General features: G+C 38.8%; 2 protein-coding genes across 7 annotated transcripts in view; one reads left to right on the forward strand and one right to left on the reverse strand.

The window, feature by feature from the left end:
• Nucleotides 1-15125, reverse strand: part of TRIP12 (thyroid hormone receptor interactor 12) — a 73455-nt gene extending 58330 nt beyond the window's left edge. For all 6 annotated transcript variants that reach the window (XM_009325082.1, XM_009325081.1, XM_009325079.1 and 3 more), the window contains exon 1: nucleotides 14994-15125. The gene's annotated coding sequence lies outside the window, so the exon portion shown is untranslated. The remainder of the gene's footprint in view (nucleotides 1-14993) is intronic.
• The window catches only part of FBXO36 (F-box protein 36), a 46358-nt gene continuing 35050 nt past the window's right edge, over nucleotides 9012-20319 (forward strand). Inside the window, exon 1 of the mRNA XM_009325121.1 lies at nucleotides 9012-9146. Within this exon, the coding sequence (XP_009323396.1) occupies nucleotides 9012-9146 (135 nt within the window). The remainder of the gene's footprint in view (nucleotides 9147-20319) is intronic.

A 20319-nucleotide genomic window follows, 5' to 3' on the forward strand; every position in this document is an offset into this window, starting at 1 on the left:
GTGTGTGGGGGGGGGGGGGGTTGGGGTGTTCTTAAGTTCTTTGCAAGAGTCTTGGTAGCACAAGAATTTTTCAGGCTCTTGCACTCCAATTTCCTGAATATTTAAGGATATGGCTAGCACCTCTGCCTATAACACTCCATCATAATGCCTGTTATCTGCTTGGAGTTAATTACACTGGTCAGCATACTTTCTCTTTTGTACCTTGGCCCAAAAAACAGTGCCTTACTTAATGCTGCTGCAGCAAGCCAGCTTCTCAAACTTGCAAAGACTTACTGTCCTGAAGTCAGTATTAGACAAAAGCTGGGGAAGAAGGAAAGGACGAGAGGATGTTTATATGCCTTATAAGTTCAGGACATTTTCTTCCAGTAAGTTGCACATCTTGCCAGCCAGAACCCAGAGTTCAGCGTACTTATCAGAAAATGTTAAGTCTAAGACTTCAGATTTGTATTCTTTCACTTCAGCATAGAGAACATTCATTTGCTTGACCAGCTGTGTCTGTGACAAATCTAGTCAGTTAAGGTAGAAGCAACATTCTAAATATACAAGCATGCAACACATTCAAGAGTTAACACTTTAATTGCAACTAAACTGAAGAACTTACTGCATATGGTTCAGTAACTGCTGAATTGTTTTGGACCTACATTACTTCATTTTAAACTGATCTCATAGCTGCACCTCATTTTTGCTCACTGCTCACAAGGCTCTCCTCATTTACCTGCAAACGTACAACACCTATTTTCTTGCCTTGCAAGCAAGCACACACTCATTCAATTACTTCTACTACTTCACCAGCTGACTCAGAAATTCATTATTAAGACGACTTTTTAGTCCGGTTAGTTGCTTTAAACTGAGTCTTGTGCAGCTGATTTTGACGCAGTACTCTTCCTTACTATACCCTCTAAATTCAATAGTTATCCACTCTGCACAGTTCTTTTTCCACTGCAGTCCTCACCTCCAAACATAAATTTCATGTCAAAGCTCCATGCAGACAGAAGCTTGTATTTTCAGTTTAGCAGCCTCTTGACCCTTCTACTTGTAGAAATAGTTCATGGAATAATTTAGGGAGTGGGTACAACAACACACTGAAGATTTTCTAGGAAAGTTTTCTGCGACATCTCCCAAATTCTCACCATCCCTCCCTTCTTCCTGACAGCAAATTTCTATACACAAACAAGGGAAAAAGATAGTCCCACGAGCTGTAAGGTGCTGTAAGTTGGACGGATTTCGGCTGCATTCATGCAAATCCTGGGTTATTCAGCTGCAGGAAAGCATTGAGCCTTAAGGAATGACAAGCTTTTCTTCTTCCAACATAGGAAGAGCAAGTTACCACTTATTTTCTTATCTGTTTCCATTTCTACCTTCTCCCCATTAATAGCCATAAGCTGTCTACATGATTTAAAGATGCTAGAGTACACTAAGGCTTACCTGCTGCACTGCATCTAATGATGTAAAATCCACACGGAGACTTTTATCAGGTTAACTTCTTTTGATGCAGAAACCACACAAAATTGCACTGAATCATACATTAAGCTGGACTGTATTCTTTTTGTATTCTCCCCCTCCAATGCCAAAGAAAAAAAAAAAACTACACACATAGAAATACATGCACAGATACACTAACTAGAGCAAATTCAGTACATATAGAAAAAACTTCAGGATAAACAAGACTCTACAGCCTCCTACTACTGTAACATTACTTGTCTGTCTTCCCAGCAGTGAGGTAGGTATCAAGGAAGTTTCTTCTTCAAACAAGCACGTTAGGTGGTGAGGAAACAGATTTCTACACCTCTTCCAGCACAGAATTTCTACAAGCTTAATTAGTTGCATCACTTTTGTCAATTCTCTTGGAAGACATTAAGACGATATTTATGGGAAGACAAGAAGAGTTTAACAGCATACAGAGGCAAACTCCTCTTCAGACCTGATGCCTTTTTGATGCAGGGTTCAACTGGAGTAAAAGAGTTAAGTTCTAATCATTAAAAAAGCCTTGGCTGGAAAGGACCTCTTGAGATCATCTGGTCCAACCTCCTGTTGAAAGTAAGACCTTATATGTTAGAGCTCTCTCATTCTGCTGAGAAGTGACAATTTCCAACCATGATGATAAAATATATTCTGAGTTCTGAACAAGAGCAGAAAGGCAACAGGTGAATCATGAGAGATACTCTGAAGAAAGGGGGAAAAAAAATCCCAAATTAAATAAGATATCAAAACATCATGCCAGATATAACGCATGCAGACACTAACAGACTATCAGAAAATAGTATTTTCCAGCAGAAGCATTTGATAAAACGTCATGCAATAGATGTCAGTTCAAGTAACCCGAGATCTCAGATCTATGTAGATGTACAGGTGTGCAAGGACACATTCCCCATCACTCCCAAGGACAACCTCTCTGAGAAAAGAAACAACTCTGGCCCTGTTCCTCATTGCAATCCAGTGTAGCTCAGAAAGCATTCCCTCCCCTTCAGTTCCTCAAAAACACAATCCAGTAACCTGGACTAAGATGAGGAAGTAAGCAAAATGGGCATGTACGCTACAAATATCAAAGGAGTCCAGTCACTGAAGACATTATGGACTTAGGACTAGCTCACATGTCCATTTTTACACTGGGTAACTTTAGACCATACATAAGCCGTTAGCCAGAGACAGGTTTTTCCAAATTGCTGACCAAAAGAAAAGCTTCAGTACAATATTCTTCTTAGATTCATTTACAATGGAAGAGTTCTTTTTAATTCAGCTACTTTGTAATCATTAGAGTGGAAGCATTTCTTAACCATTTCAAAAATACCCCATATATTAAAAGAGGTATGGGTACTGCAGAAAACTTCTCAAATACTAGTAGGCCATAAATACACTCAAGCGATGGACTCCACCAAAAAAAAGGGGGAAGTAAATCAGTAAAGGAGCAGGAGTTACCCCCCGTTTCACTGACTTTACAACAGCCAGCCAACTTTGGGCCTTGCTACATTAGGATGAAGTCAGCTTTCCCTTACACAGTCTTTCAAGAGCTTAGACCTTGCCTAGCCTTCTAGCTGAGAGAGTGGCAACGCAGAAGGCTACCTCCACAGAATCAGCAAGACAAGTGACTAGGAACTTGAAAGGATGTAACCACCAGCTTAAGATTCCCTAGACTGCATCTATGCATATATGTCTATAATGACCTATAGACAAAGATTGGGAAGAGAAAGTCTTGGCATGGAAAAGGAAGGGAGAAGAGCTAAAAACATCTTCGTTTTTGATCTCATGGTTCAGAATTAGGGGGAACTATACTGCTAATTGGCAGTTAGAATATTCATTGCCTCAAACTGAAGATTTACAAGTTCCCACAGGAGACAAGAACACTCAAAACGCCTCTGAAAAGATGCACAGCACTGCTCACTAGAGCAATGCCCACGTTGTTAGGACTGTGTGATCCAACAGGTTATACATGCTGTGACCTCAAGTCAGCAAAGTAGCACCCTTACCTACCGACTTCTGTTTGGTGAAAGGACTGGAAGATATCTGTGTAAAAGATACCATAGCTTGGGAACACGTAGTCTGGGGAAGTCAGAGGTCAAGTATTGTTTAAGAAAAAATCTAAATACATGCTATCAATGCTCCAGTGTCGATAAGAACAGTTTTGTGACCATGGGAAGACATTCTGAGTTGCAGAAGCTGAACAGCCTCCCCTGCTTCAAGCAGGTCTGTTGAATTTGAAGTCTGAGACTGCAGAGACCTTTTGCTGGGCCTGGTATGGAAAAGCAAACTGAAGGTGTCTTCAGTGACCTGAAAGAAGCTTAAAATCTTGTTCCATAAAGACTACTGAGATCTGGCACCCATCACTGGTTTAGAAAGAAAACAGTGGATTGGCCTATACACCACAGCCAGAACCTTAGTGAGTCCTTTTGGGCTGTGGAAAGTCAAACTGAAATAGCAAACGGGGCACTACTCAAAACTACAGAGAAGCACAGGTACCGCTGGCAGATGGCTTTATAACCAGTTAACAGCACAACTGACTGCTCAAGAAGTTTAATAGCTCAAGAACCAAGAGAAACCTATGGATGGTGGGGAGGGCCACAAACTAGCTAAAAAAACCCCCACACACCTGCAGAAGTTAGACAGCAGAACATTCCTGTTCATCTGGACAGCTTAAAGGAATGAAAAAAAAAAAACCTGCTCGTATTCTATTCTCTATATGGTTGTACAGGACACAAAGGTAAGCTCAGGTGTCTCAGGTCTGGTTTGTACGACTAGTGTCCCCAGCTCATGGTACACAGGAATCCATAGCTTTGTTTCATTACTGAAGAAAGAACCACCATCTTAGTCCACTGAGAAATTAAACCAGGACTAAAGCTTAACTAAATTCTTGTAAGTTGATTAAGGGGGCTAGCACATGTCAAGATTGTAAAAAGCCTTTATCTCCTATACTCCTTTCCTCTGGAAGGCCAGAAGCTGCAGTCTGAGGAGAAAAAAATAAAGGAGTTGCATGGAACAAATATAACGCCGTTTTGAGGGCATCCCTCTTCAGTTCTGCCACCTCACTGCTTTGTTTCTCTTATGATCAAGGACAGAAATATTACAAGTTGTGTCACTCTTCTCTGGACTGCATTTTTGTTCCCAAAAGTATGTAAGTGTCATTCGGATCTTAAATCTTTATCCAAAAGAGAAGTTAAGAAAAATAGAAAGCATTTCATTTTATTCTCTTGCTTCTCTATAGTTTAGCATTCTGTATCTTTGGAAATTAAAAGTGTTGTCAACAGCAACTATTTGTCTCAGTTTTGAGAGTATCAGCAATGGAGTTTATTATAAAAACAATCTCTTAGAACATTTATTTACAAGGGTAGATCACAACTTAATTAAAAAATCTGACCTTGTAAAAAAATTCAAAGAATTAAGTTGTTGTTCTCCAAATAAGCCAAGTTTGGTTACCTTTCCATGTCACCATTTGTAACACATCCAAACTAGTTCAATATAAGTTGTCCATCAGTGCATGGTTTAATTCATTAATGAAGGAAGGGAATGCTCTCTCAGCAGCAGAATGCCAGGACTCAACACTTCAAGCAAATATTTTCATGTTTATAACACCTGTAGTTTCTTGGTCTTCAGTGCTCTGTTTTGGTTTGGTTTTTTTAACCAGTTAAACATCAAGTTCTGTGGCATAATTCAGTCAATTCTGCAGCAGTTAATTTTTTTTCTGCTCAGAAATATAAAGATTATGAAAAGCATAAGAACCCAGAAACTTCTGAATCAGTCTATACTCAGTAAAAGAATAGTCTGATCTGGATAGCTGCAAGTCAGCCAGCAACAGCTCGGCTTCAGAAGCAGCCCAGAGATATTTAAGTCATCTCAGTAACATGGAAGATTTGTTATACCACATGGAGAACAGGCACATATAAACATAGCAAACATTAGCTGCAGAATACTGAACCAGTTTTTGTCTCTTTGTTGACAGATCTTTTCCCCTTCTGGCACAGCCATGGGAAAGAGAAGGGAAAAGTGAGGAACGGGTGTGTTCAAAGTTTCTTCTTCTGTACATTTGTGTCACAGAGCAAAATTTCTCTGCCAAATCAGATCCTATAGCAAGAGCTTGACTCCACATCTACAGGAACCTTAAGCTTACTGTTACTGACAAGCTGCTAGACAGAGAAGTTTACACTATGTATGCATCTCAGTATGCAATTCTGCTACCTGGTGCTAATAGAAGTATGGTTCCAACTTGTTAGCAACAATGAAAATAATGCTTTTTTTCCTTTTTTAAAGTAAACAAAAGCAACTGATATCTCCAAGGGAAAAAGAACATGTTTTCCAGCAGCCAGATTCTGACCAAAACCCTATTTATACCCAGAGTGAATTGATGCGAATTCTTCTTTGTTTCTAGCACACTCACAACAAAAGCCATCACAAGCATTAGAAGTAAAATCTCATTTGTCCTTCATTTTCAGCTTCTCTAGAAACCCTTGTTTAGCAGGAGCCAAAATTCACTATCTGTGTGGTGGCTTAAGCTTTCACTAACATTATAAAAAAAAACACGCTGCCTGGCAAGCTTGAGGGAGAACATTCTTTTCAGAAGAGGGGAATGAATTTGAATGAGGAGCTTTTACCTTCTGTGAGACAACACGAACAAAAGCACAGAATCCTTCATGAAGTACATACACACCAGTGACACTGCCAGAAATTAAGACAACCTAGCAGGTAGGTGGTCAAGTTAAGACCAAGTAAGCAGGTGTGGCAAAGTTGGGGCAGGGGGCATTTATTAACAGTGAAGAAAAAAGTCACTTGAGCAATTAGTGCAAATTTCAGTTTAGAAGCTTGGTTTCAGTATTGCCATGCAAGTGAACCAAGAAGCGCCCAAGATCATCACCTACTCCAACGCTGCCCTGCCCAGTGCTTAATGCCCAGCTGCCTTTGAGCTGCATAGCTCCATTTACTTCAACATTATGAGTCTGAATGCAGAACTTACTGCTACACCACCAAGCCTCTTCCCTATTCTAACCCCATAGACCAGATGGTGCCTTATTTACAGTCTGCCATTCACCTGCATCTGGCACACACAGTCCTTAAGTAAAATCAAGTGCAATAGCACTACAAGACAAATACCAATATGGTACATACCCATGTCCTACCTGCAGAGCCTGTTAGACAATACGTGCCCCAGGCTGCAGCACGGCAGGTTGCCTGAGCCCTGCCAAGTTCCTAATCAACTTTTGCCAAGCTGTCTTAAATTACAGACAGACCTAGTGAGCTCAGTGGCTAGTAAAACATGGTTTGGCCACCCAAAGTCTAAATTAACATAAGATGATCTCTGCAATCTTCTAGACAACTTAGGGGGGGAGTGGAAACAAAAAAAGAACTTTAATTAGCCACTAGAATGAAGAAATTCAGAGAGCAGATCTTACAGAAGTTACTGCTGGAAGAAGAAACACAAAAAACAGTTGACATGTGCAAGCAGATTAAACAAGTGCCGCAGATAAACCCAAGATTACAGGTCTAAGGGCATTATGTAGATCTACCTTGAAAACAAGGTAGAGAGGGAGAAGACTGGGTCTTCATTTTGATAATATTCAGCTTGAAACAAGTTTACATACAGAAATGCCAAAAGTTGAGAAGCCTGTTCACTCATACTAGCATGTCTTAAAGAAAAACACTTTAAAGCTAATAAATAAAAAAAAATAAATAAACCTATGTTTCCAGGGGAGGAGGAGTACTCACCTGTTATCTACCTAACTAGAACGGGTCTCAAGTTTTTGCATCTTCAAAATATCATTTAGAAAAGTTTTGGTCAAATCAGGAGGATCTCAGGAGTTTTCCTTTTGTTTTTCTAATCACTGATATTTAGCACTGACTCAAGCTGGTGTCTGTTGAGGCTTCCTTTCCTAGACTGTCTCAAGCAGGTTATGCTATCCTCCTGAACAAAGACTTCTACCCAAATGCTACACAAAAAAGGTCAGAGGCCTCATGTATAGCGAGATTCCTACGCCACATGATACAATCTGGGAAACGGTTTAATTGTAGTTGTTGAGGAAGAAATCCAATTAAAACAGGTTAAGTTTCCGGCTTCCTCAGCACTGGATCTGCATATGGATCTTTAGCTATCGCAAGGATACTGCGACAAACAAACAAAGGGATTAAAACACATTTAAGGTTTTTTAAACTGGGTAGTGCTCAAACCAATGGCATCTTGGAATTATGTGCCACAGATGCATCTTCTCGACCAAAGAAAAACAGTTTATACATTGACATTATACCTTGCAGTGATGTAATGAAGAGCAAGCTCCAATACACATACCAAATTACTGACATAGGCACAATTAAAGACATTTACCTTGTATGAAATCATGAACCAAACCACCTCCCAAGTATCTATATAGAGAAACAGAAGAGAAGTTCTGTGTACAGCTGAACAAAAGGAAGTCACACCCAAAGAAACACCTGATAAACACTAAGGATTAAGCTGTCTTTAAGCTGATCCTATCATTGATAGGATCAGGACTTTACAGTGCTCAGAGCTATTCTTTCGTGGTAACTACACAGCAGAGCATACAATATTAGCTTCCACAACTGCATTTTAGGAAGGTTCCAACCTTTACAGTCATGGAAAAAGTTGTCAAAAGCCAGAGTATGCACCTTTTCAGTACTCGACAAATAAAACGAGTTTGTGGGAATGAGGCATTGTACATGGGGATCGCAGAGTACGGGAATGGCAAATGAGTGTCCCAAGAACCCGAATAGAAAGAGTTAAGATGCCAAACTTGAGCAAATCTAAATATTAGAGCTCTTTCAAATGCTTTTTAGCAGGATGCCAGACTTAGTCTTAATTTTAAGCTAGGTAATAACTCGCCATCACAAACTTTAATACAGACAAAAAAGTCTACCACAAATTCCTCTCTTCCTTCCCATATGTGCAAGTACCACCAGCCCTTTTTTCTGCTTTACCTCACCAATGACTCTTACACCTCCTCTCTTCCAGGCTACCCATACGCTTTCCTTGCACAAGCAACAACTGTAACTATGCCCATATTTTATAGTTCAGTAGATTAACAAGTTGACACTAAGAAGGTCTTTTTCCTCAGGGTCATAGCACAGCCAGGTCTGCCAAAGCCTGAATTCCTTGCTGATAGTCAGTCACTTCAGAGTTGGAAGAAAGGCTGCTTACTTTCTGGCAAGGAGATGTTCCAACAGATGCTGCCCAAATCTGTTCAATGCTTTTTGTTACCTCCCAGCTAAACTACTGCTCTCTGATGTACTGAAAGGATTCACAGACTACCAGTAATACAGAACGCATATCAGAAGAACACAAAGTTTCTCCACAGCTCCGAGACACTTACAAAAGAATAAGCAAAGCTGTAGGTTTTCTATAGCTTGATCTTAGGATGAAAATTATTATTTAAGAACTAGATATTACAGTAGTTGATTTGATAAGCCTTTGCTCTTGCAATTTGCTCTGTGATCCAATCAGAATACTCAGGAATGCACTAGTAAGTGAGACAAGACAAACAAAAGGATATTTAACTAGAGAGGGCAGCTTCATCACGATGCAAGATAGAACAACTCTCTTTACGACACCTGAGTACACACAGGGAACGGAGTGGCTTCAGGGAAAGATTAAAGAAGAATATGAAGTAGACAGGCTTGTGAAGGAAGAGGGAAAAATACCTGTAGGCCCAAAAGTGAGCACAGTTTCTTCCTTCCTTCCCCTCTGCACAGTATCTTATCACATCAAATGCAAAAATTAGGTATTTCATAAAGGTTGCAGCCTCTCTTAATCCTACATCTGTTTTGCTAATCAAAGATACTCAGCTAGGAACATGCGCCTCCCCATCCCACACATGATCAATGAGCAATGAAGTGTTCTAGTAATCACAGTATCTTTACTACCTCTACTTCCCCACTTCAAGTCTTTGAAATAAATCTTTTCTCCCATCAGTTATTTCCTAGCACCTCCAACCCCCATTAGCTACCAAAGATGCTGAATTAATTGTACTAACTTTGGGTCTTTCTTCTATGCTTTTCAAACTTCATTTGTATGTTTTCTTTGTATTTAAAGGCTCCCCTGGCAGAACAGTTTTGGGACCTAGATACTGTGTACTGCAATTTGAAAACACCCTGATCTGTCCAGCACAAACTTCTTCCACAGAACTGAAAGTTAAATAGTTTAAAAACACTGCTCACCAAACTTGCAGTATCTATTAAGAAACAGTTTCAACTATTTCCTATCAAATGTCTATTTTGACTAATTAGAAAGTGGAGGGTATAAAGCTTCTAACATTGAATTTTGAAGTCAGCAGTCTGGTGTTGCAGTTTCAAATATCAGGGACAGCATATGCCATTAGCATATACTAACATGACAATATTTATTAAACAGCTGCATGATAAAAATCTGAAAGTTTCAGGGCTTTTTTATTTTCAATAAAAACATTTCAGATGTGGTATAGCAGTGTGTGTTTTATAATGGATACTTTTCTAATTAAAATGACAGCATAAACATTCTGTACATACTCAAGTATGACAGACATTCTGAGCCAAACTTTTTTTCATAACTCCATTAACTCTAAGCTTAACAGTGACTACACTTCCTTATACTCTTCATACAAGATTTAACTTACTACTAAAGTTACAGTACAGACTAAGGAAAGAAAACCTAAACAAGCCAGCCTTTAGGGCATTAGAGCTATCAGTCTGCACTACAGAGTTTTTCAGCTGAACTCCACTGTATCTTCCAAAGAGTACTACAGTACTGATGGAAATTAAAAACCTAACTAGATTTCTTGGGAGACATGCTATTGAGTGTGGTCATCTAAATAAATTAGAAAAGGAAAGTTAATTCTTCTAATCCAAATACTAAGTGAAAGTCTTGTGTACTTGGTAGAAGGTAGTTTCCAACTACTACATATATTTATCCAAAGTTGCTACCTTTGAGTATTTATTATTTCAAGACCCTTCTCTTACAGAAATACCTCAGAAGGTACAGGGATAGAGTATAATTGTTAGTTTCACTCTAATGCCTGTGCAGGCCATTTTCACGTTAGAATTCAGCACATCAAACTTCAGGAGATGGTCAAAAATATAGATGATTGCATCTGTACAAGTTTATATAGACAATTTAAAACCTAACGTTTTGAACTGTCACCAATTGTCACCAGTAAAAGCTTTTAAATTCTGCTGAAGCAACCTGAAATTAGATGAGCTTCTCCTCCACTCTCCCACCACAAATACTACTCCAGTCTATGCAAGCATAAAGAACAAAGCAGCTTAGATTATAGCCAGTCACAAACGTGTATTTTAAAATTCTTCACACCTCAAAGCTGGGCCACCAACCTTCCTAACAACACAGCAAACACACACCAAGTACAGGTGCAACTCTAGTTTGTTGCCATAACCCGGAATACTATTAACTAGTAAGAAACTACCTTAATTTTGGATGCACCTTGACTTAACTAAACTTAGACATTTAAATCACTATATTCTACTATAGGTTGAGCTTCTGCTTCTAGCTGCCGCAGGTCTGGACTTCCACTAGTCACCTTCTGCTTCTGATATGGTCTTTCTGTCCACAGAAAGACCAAACCCTTCTGAAGTAGGCTTTTTTAACAAGTTAGATAATACACAAAGATAGGGGCTTACAAGCCCTAACTCAGCTATGTCTCACACAAGCTATCTGAGAATCAGATGAAATCCAGTAATTTGCATCTTCTCTACTTGTCACACTCAGTGACCTCAGAGCAGCATTCATGAGTCAATGGGCACAAAATTCTGGGTCCTTGAATTCCTTGCCTCAGCTGTTCAAAGCTTAAGCGTGCCGGGTTAACATCTTTAGAACACCTTCCCTTAAGGGAACTAAGCATAGAGATCCCTGTGGGAGCAACTACCTTTTGTGGTATAGCTATCACATTTATGACAATACAGCTACAGTCAGTGGTATAAAAACTGAACTCTTACACATACTTTTGCACTTTGTTTTTTCTCCTCCTGTTAGCCTTTAGGTAGCAACTAGATATTTTAGGCTAAAAGTCAGGCATTTAAAGTATTCCAATCAAAAGCGATCCAAAAACACACTAAGGAAGAATTGTCCCTTTGCTTTAATAAACAAACAAATAAAAAACAAACTACTATTTAAAAAGAGATCCCATTATTGTTGACAGTATTTTCAGGAATAGGCCCTTTCCTTTCCTGAGAAGCTAAGATTTAAGACTGGTTCTTTCAAATACTTTTCACAGGACTGCCTACCTTCCTTCACTGTGTCAGTAGTGCCATGAAATTGTATTTGTTTACTCCATGAACATACGTAGATAGAGGTTTTCACTGACCCAGAGTGTAGCAAAAGAGTACAAGTGATCTTGGTGAGGACTATTACACTACAGCTTTCCACCCCTGTCAGTTTCAAAGCTGTGTTACCGCAAACACACTACAGCAAGAGTATTTTTGTCTAAAGTACTTTCATCTTTTAGACATAGCTGGACTTAAAATATTCACAGCTACGTGAATGTGCAGTCAGAGGCCCAACGTTGAGAAAAACAGTTGGAAATGACAGTTTCTGTAAGCTACGGGTGCTTAAACATTTGTAACACTTGAAGGCAGGCAATAATCTTAAACTTGTGATGGAATTAAATTTTGAAACCCTAATTCAGTAGTGACAGGACATCAGTAGATTCCAGAAGTGAAAAATTTTTTGACAGCAGAACTCAGGACACTTGCTACTATTTTCAGGCTTATAGAAGAGAGGACATTCATTATCTTATTTCTGTTTGTTAAATCCAAGACTATTTAAACAACCAATTGCTGCTAAGTAGCATCCAAATAGAATACATCACCATATGAGTTTAGCAGAAAGTATTCGTAATGATAAACAGACTATTACCCATAGAAGGAAACTATGAAATAAGATGAAAGCTTTATTATTGTTACAGCCTTGCTTATTTCAACATAACTACCCAGGTGATACGGTTATCTAAAGCCAGAGCTGTTCCCTCAAAACTCCCATTTTTTCCAAAACTACCAAAACTTACAAGTTCCCTTTCCCCTTCTCCCTCCCTTCGCCAAAATAGTAAGTATGCGTCAAAAACATGGAACAGTAAATTATACTGAGACACAATGCTATGAAGTACAATAATACCGAGCAGCATGGATATCCTATACCTCAGTACTAAAACCAAGTAGTTTTGCTATAAGCCAAGCCCTTGTCAGTGGACATATAAGCATTAGTGACTACGTGTTCCAATCACTCACAGAGTGATACTGGAGGGGAATGGGGGGTGGGGGTGGAGGAGGAACCAATGCTTAGGTATATATATACCATTACAGAGTAACTGAGAATTCTCCAGTGCTTTTGTACAAAAAAGTATTTATCTGGAATACTCTACCCCGTCACAGTTGGCCTTGGTCAAGAGATGAATTCCAACTGAAAGAACAGAAAAGTGCTCTTACAGGAGGTGACTAATAAAGCCTGTATTATTTAGCCTGGCAACAAGAAGGTTATAAATGTTTTCTGTTAAGTGCCAAGGGTAAAACACCAAGAGAAGAAAATTACTTAAAATGAGATGATAGCAGTGATACAGTTCGCAGGCAAAACAGTTATGAGAAACTTTCAGGCTGGAAATTAGATGATCTTAAATTTCAAGAAACAACATGCTGAAAGAATCTCCCAGGAGACTGAAGAATTAAAAAAGCAAGTATGAAAACAAAACCAACACATGCACTTAGCTGCTTTTTAGATGGTTGCAAGTTAGAGATTTAAGTGATGTACCAAGAATATCAGCAGATTACACTTTTGACATTATGAGGTCTCTCACTAAGCTTATTTCTAGATAGTAGTACTTCACTGTCCTTACAGAGAACTGACAAATACCAAGTTCTGTTGCTCTACTAGGCCAACCAACAAAGAGATGAGATGCTCATGTTGCTCAGGACTGAGACGCTCAGGTACAAAAAGTCCTTAAAGGCTCAGTTCCTAGAAAAGGCTAGCACCCCCCCACGTTGATCTTTTTGCTAAGGGAGTAACTGGAACACCATTCTTGTTATGACAGCACCCGTTCTTTCTCAGAAGGTAAAAACTCAGAGAAGACACTGCAAGGAAGCCAACGTGTATTATCTGCAGTTTGTGAAGCCTTCTTGTCCTGTCCCATGGTACCTACTACTGAAACTCTATTGTGACTAAGGAAAGAAAACTCATCCCCACACCTTCTGCTGGGAAGGAGGTGGGGGGGAAGGCAGAAGATCGCTCTCCACAAAGCAAGTTATTGCAGTAAGCAGCAAGTTCTAGGATTTAAAAATAAAAAACCACAAACCATACACCACACTTTTGGATAGGGTTATTCCATGCAGAGGTTGTTTATCCAGCTTGATCCTTCTATTGCTGTGTCACTCTGTGCCCATATGTTCGCATTTGATATCTCCCAAATGTATGTGTGCGGGGGGGTGGGGGGGGAGGGAAATATGCCAGAGTTGATACATTCAGAAAACCAAACCAGCTACTTGATTTTTTGGAAAGAGCTCCACGTAGAACTAGCAGACAAAAACACAGGAACACTATGAAAGTGTAACAGAGATTCTGTAATTGAGTTATTAACAACATTCAAGACAACTGAGATTTCACAGAATGGGTTACAGAACAGAGAAAGTCAAAATACTAATTTAACTCTGTTAGACCAATTAACAATATCACCTGCTACCTAGTTTTGATTTGCCATCTTACTGAGCTGACTTTCCACATAGCCTGACATAATTTTGTTGAAGGAAAACCAATACTGCAAATCTAAAAATCTGTAAGGAAGAAACCATTGCTTAGTTGAAGGTGAACAGCTTTTAGATGAAAACACATTAAGCAATTTTGCGATGCACACCAACCTACTTGGCTTACTTCCAATTAAGTTTTTAAAATGCTCCAGCACCACTAAAACAAGATTAAAATTAATCGCATTAATAGTACAGGTGAGATCTAACAGGTTTCCAATAATTTCAAGTGGCTGTGAAACTGCAACAATGAAACAGATACCACAAACAGAAGCAGAAGCAACACTAGTTTAGAACAGTCAGACTGTTAAGAACAGGTCAAGGGAGTTGACAAAGTGGTTCTGGTGACACTACAGATGTTGCCAGCAGGAAGCATAGTTAGAATTCAAGTGCAAGATCTCAATCTGACAGAAACTCGGACTTCATCTGAACAAAATACATGAAGTAAAGAGTTTTGAAAAATACATGATACAACTACATTAAGTTTATCTATTGACTTAAGTTACCTAATAGCAACCTACTTTATTTAAAACTACAAGAATAGTTTTAACAGCTTTTGGCTAAGTCTGTAACAGAGGAAAAAGCCTGATGCACCCAGGGAATATACTTTACTCCAGACAACCTCTGGAAGCAATAAAATATAGCAACAAGCATGTTCATTGTACTGTATTTTGAAAGTGACAGATTGAGATTATTTTGCTTTTTGCTTCAGTGGAGTCTCATAGGCAACTTTACATTTATTTTAAGTGTGCGCTCAAAAAGTAACTCATTACTACATTTGTATTTACCTCAAGTTTCCAAATATACAGTTCTCAGGTTCTAGCTTACTTGAGTTCATCTGCATACAGCACAGTTAAGTCAGAATCTTCAGTGCCCATTCTGTTCCAACTCCAGTTCAGTTTCGGCAGTATGTCAAGAACCCCTAAGCTATTAAAAAAAGAAAAAAATTCCCATCCTTACTACTGTGACCATAGTGCTCGAGTATTTAAACATTAATGAAAGGCATTTAAGCGGTACTGTTCCTTCACATACTAAATTCCACAAAATTCATCTTTCCTCTTCACAGTTAACCTGAAGAAAGCTCAGGTTCCACTTTCTCCATGGAGTATTTAAATTTGCAGATTGAGGTGCTCAATGGCATTTCTCCTAACAATGCTTCTTCCCGTTCGAGTTACAAAGTGCTGATGAAAGTTTTGAGCTGGAGTCCTGTTGTCGAGTCTAGTATAAAACATGGCTACGTTCAGTTGCAAGTCTACAAATACTTGAGGTAAGTAAGTGACAATAAGGAGTATGCAGCGGAACTATATCAACTTAAAAGTTGTCATACAAGAAATTTGAAGAAAGCATATTTGGTATCTTATTTTTGGCAAAGAAATATATTTGTTCTTCTGCCAAGCTTATTGTAACTGAGCAAGGGAATGAAACTAACTTCTTTAATGCATAATCTTATGGTATAATGCAGGTCTTCAGTTTTATTACCAGTGTTTTATTGTAGAAAGCTATCTGCTAAATAAATCAGGCAGAATACTACCAGAGTAAGATATGGCAGCACGCGCTGCCATTACATAAACATGAAAAACATTGTGGAATAGACTAGATCTTTAAAGCACAAGTTCTAACACTTGGAATCCTGGCTTAAGTTATGCCAAAGTTATGCAGCTTCTGTCACCTTCTTTAAATGAGATACAGAGGAAATGGTGTTTTCTCCAGAAATTTTCTAATTAATGTCAAATCAAGTTGCATTTTTATGTACACCAATGGTATTTCCTGCCCCTTCCATTTCTTGAATCCATTTATTTTGATTACTGGTGTTACTTAGAGATCTGAAACCTAGCTACCTAGCTATGCAGCTTCTTCTCAGGTGCTATTCACTCAGGCTATGACTGTCTGCATGCTCTGGTTCCAGTCAGCAATCTCCCCCCTTCCCCTCACCCCTTTACGATGGATGCGTTCATCAAGCTATTACACCTGAAACAACCGCAAAAGTCAAAACAAGTGAAGTTTTAAAGAGAAGTTACAGTTCCCAGTCAGTAGCTTGATTATAATAGAGTACACCCTCAAAATAAAGAGGAAGAGAGCATTTACTCTCTCAGGAAGGAAGAGTTCCAAGTTAGTATTCAGCATACAGCCTATTAATATGCACCTTCAGCCACTTTCTTCATTAGTTCTCTTTAAATGCATAGCTACATCTCACCTGTGATCAGAAGGTTCAGTTACACTGCACACACCTTCCAGGAAGGGACACTCTCTATACTGAATAAGCTAATTACATAAGGGGTTTGACATTAGAAAACACAGAACATTATTAACACGGATAAGATGCCATCTTCTAGCCCTGATGTTAACCACATCTCACAATATTATCTTGTCAAAAAATAGACATCTACCACAGACTCACATTCCACAAAGGTATATGATGTAAAGGCAGCTTCTCCTCACTAACTCCAGGAGTTAAAGTAAGCATCTAATCATTATACCAGCATCAAAGACATTTAAGGCAAGTGCCTTGATTGTTTGGGAGGGGGAGTGTGTGTTTTTTCTTTTTCCTTTTCTTTGGGCTGGGGGGACTGGGGGGAGAGAGGGAGGCAGGCATGGGGAATGTTGAAGTCCACCACCACCAGTGTTACTACGCATTGTTTACATCTTTCCTTTTTTGCTGCCCCAACTCATTTATATTGCTCCTAAAAAATTCATGTTTTCAACTTTAGAAAATACTACATAAAAGTGTATTTTTTATTTCCACATTTATTTACCTGTACTTCTACTTTTACATCTAAGCAGTCTTGGACTAAGAAAGGAGGTACAAAACATATTTCAAACACAAAAAAGCCCACAGTACAGAGCAAAGATCGTTTCTCCTACCCAGAGTGGGTAAGACAAACCGTAACAAGCTCATAGCAAGGCAAATAAGGCAGAAGTTAGACATGGAGAAAGATGAGGGAGAACAAAACAGCATGCATGCTTTCTAAAAGCAAAGATAGCATAAGACTAGACCTAGTTACCTTGGAGCATAAGTATGTACTACATGACCTATGAAGGTTTGTCCCAGGCCTATTTTTCCCCAATTGTTCTACCTTTAGGAACTATCTCTAAAAATCAAAGTAAAAATTCTTCATTAGAGTTACTGCTCTGCATTAATAACAATCGATATTAACCATGCTTTAAACACACAACAGCAGTCAGCCACAAATCTGAAGGAGATGCACATTGCTGGTATTGAGTCTAATGCCCATCTCATGACTAGACAGCCTTCTGAAAGTTTAACACCTTTGTCCCCAAATAACACATGTACAAATGTGTTCTTTATTTTCTGATGTACTCTTTCACTTCCACCTTTACAGAAGTCCAGGAAATAGTTTCCCTTCTTTATGCTGTTTACTTATTTGGATGTTATGCAATAAAACAAGGGTTGTTAGCAACAAGTTACTCTGAAAGCAGAATAAACATGAAATATACCTTGCCTTTCAGATCTTAAAAAGCCTTCTTGTTCAAGAAGTATCAGGGACCTCAGCTTCCATTTTGAAATACCAAATTGCTCCCTACAACTCAAGGTTCACATTCCAGGAGATGACTCAGACCCTTTCATACCTTTTGAGAAGGTCAAATCTTTGCAGTTCAGCATGCACACTTTATTGTGGACACCATCGCAAAGCAGACCAATCCATTCAGAAGACACTGAGAAACTGTGACTTCCCCCTGCGCCATGAGACAAGCATTGTACTGCTACACATTATAGAATCCTTCCAGTTTCCTCTCCACACATACCTTTGTAGGTTTGTTGGGGTTGGTTTTTTTTCTCCTTTCTTACCACTCAAGAAGATGGAGCTATTTTATCAGTACAGTGATCAACAAAAAACTATTTATTCAGGAGTAGATAAAGTCAAGTGGTGAACAGAGCCAAGTGACCTCCAGAGGTCCTTTCCAAAGTGGCTTACGCTATGAATCATGGCAAGAGAGGCTTTTTTGGAGCAACTGAAGGCAACTATAGCTTGAACACCATTGCTAGTACTTCTCACACATCTTTAATACTGAAGTCCAGTATTAGATCACTGTGATTAACTTTGTTGATACACCTAACTTTTCCAGTTTTTCCTATACAAGTCTTCACTTCAAAAGTTGACTATCTATTGCTCTTATACATGGCCGTTTTTTTGCCATGTTTGTACTGAGTATGTTCATGAGTCAAGTAAGACTGGCAACATTCAGTACATTGCAAGACAAGCCTTATTATAGACAGTGAGAGTAAACAGATTGGTTATGTGTGCTCGAACCCTGGCTGCCAGACAGAATTAAAGGAGAATATGACTGCATATTTACACAGTCAGATTCTACCAACTTGATGAGAAAAATTTTATCACATGGCAGGATTAGGAGAACAATTGCCCTTCAAAACTAACCTTCGCACTAAAGTAATCACTGGTATCTGAAAGCATGCAGTGGAGAAGCTAGTTGACATAGTGCTGTCTTTCACACTGACTGTACGCTTGGTATCATGTGTAGCTAGAAATTTTCTATTTCCAGAAGATTGCTGAATTCATGTTTTAAAGTCAATCATTTTGTTAAAAAAGACATCTTGAAACAAGCAGCTACATGCAAGCATTTTGTCATACTTGATCACCAGCGAGAAGTCTGAAAATAGTTTTGCTCCTTGAGAAACACATTATTTCATGTAAATTGAAAAAAATATCAGGAAGGAAAAAAGAAAAAGTTAATGTGACTTTTTTTGCAGTTACCAACCTCATGTCCCGAATTAAAACTTAGCTATGAAAACACTCAACAAGAAGTTGGTTCATATACTGCCATAAATCTGCTACGATACTATATATAGATTAAAAAATTAAGAGCAAATTCAAAGTAAGTATTACTTCTTCAGAAAAATAAACCCACTGATCCAAAGGTAATCTGTTACCCTACCAAAAAATTCAGACGTACTACTACCTTCAGAGTCAGCACTGAAAGGGGCAGTGACAGCTTGGTGAAAAGTTTCCACTATTAAGAAGGTCATAGAGTCCACAAAGTATTTTACAGGGAGTGCTACTAATTTGACAGGTGATGAACAGGACACAGATCATCCAACAGGGCAATGGGAGATCCCAGAAACATACAGATTAAGTTTTTGACAATGTGACAGTACACCACGTTGTACAACTTTGGGATTTGATTATACTTTGTCACAATAATTTAGTCTCAGTGTGACAGAAGACAGACCCGTGACCAGAAGTGTTCTACATGATGCTTACTAATTAGCTTGTTAGAAAATATAGCATGGCCTATAAACATAAGATTAACACAGATAGTTCCGAGATTCACTTACGCTGCAAATTAAGTACAAACATGTAGGTTAGTCAAACAATAACCTTCCTACTCATCCTTCAGCTTCATTGCATAAAAACAGAAGGAATTTAGTCAGGTTACCCTCCTGGATTGTCTCAAAGTAAATAACTGAGTAAATACTTATCAGTGATGTAAAGACCCACACAAAAATTCGTCATGGCTTCATTCATGACATTAAAGTCAACTGTATTACATTTTTGCTAAACTGCTGCAGAAGGACTACAGTGTCTTTGTTGCCTATAGCTTTGGGCCTCAAATTTAGGAATGATTTTATAAGAAGAAGTTTTAATTAAAAATTTTTTCCTATAATATTTGCATTCTGAGTTTGAAGACAAACAGTTAAAGTGCAATACAAAAAGGAAAATAAAAAAATGAACTTGTGCATGATTCCTGATTGAGAATGACAGTTCTGATAATTCATTTACTGGGAAGATACAGGTTGTTTCCCTAATGGTCACTTTGGCCTGAAGAACTTTTGCAAGACATCAAAAGACTCCATTTTCATAAGCCTCTTATTCAACAGGTCGGCACTCCTACTGAAGCAGATCTGCTATATTAATAAGTAGTAATGCCACACTGTTGGTGACCTACAATTTTTCTACTAACAGCTAAGACCTGTTTAGGCTCCTACCTATGGAGCCATCTGAAGACTGAAGAACACTCAGACTTAAAGTTGTCAATTCAAGCTTACTACTCCCAATTTTTTCAGAGAGACCCTAGGAGTGTGTGTGTGTGTGTGTGTGGGGGGGGGGGGGGGGGGGGGAAAGAGAGAAGGAATAC

The sequence above is a fragment of the Pygoscelis adeliae genome, unplaced genomic scaffold, assembly GCF_000699105.1.
Source record: "Pygoscelis adeliae isolate BGI_AS28 unplaced genomic scaffold, ASM69910v1 Scaffold155, whole genome shotgun sequence".
NCBI classification, from domain to species: domain Eukaryota; kingdom Metazoa; phylum Chordata; class Aves; order Sphenisciformes; family Spheniscidae; genus Pygoscelis; species Pygoscelis adeliae.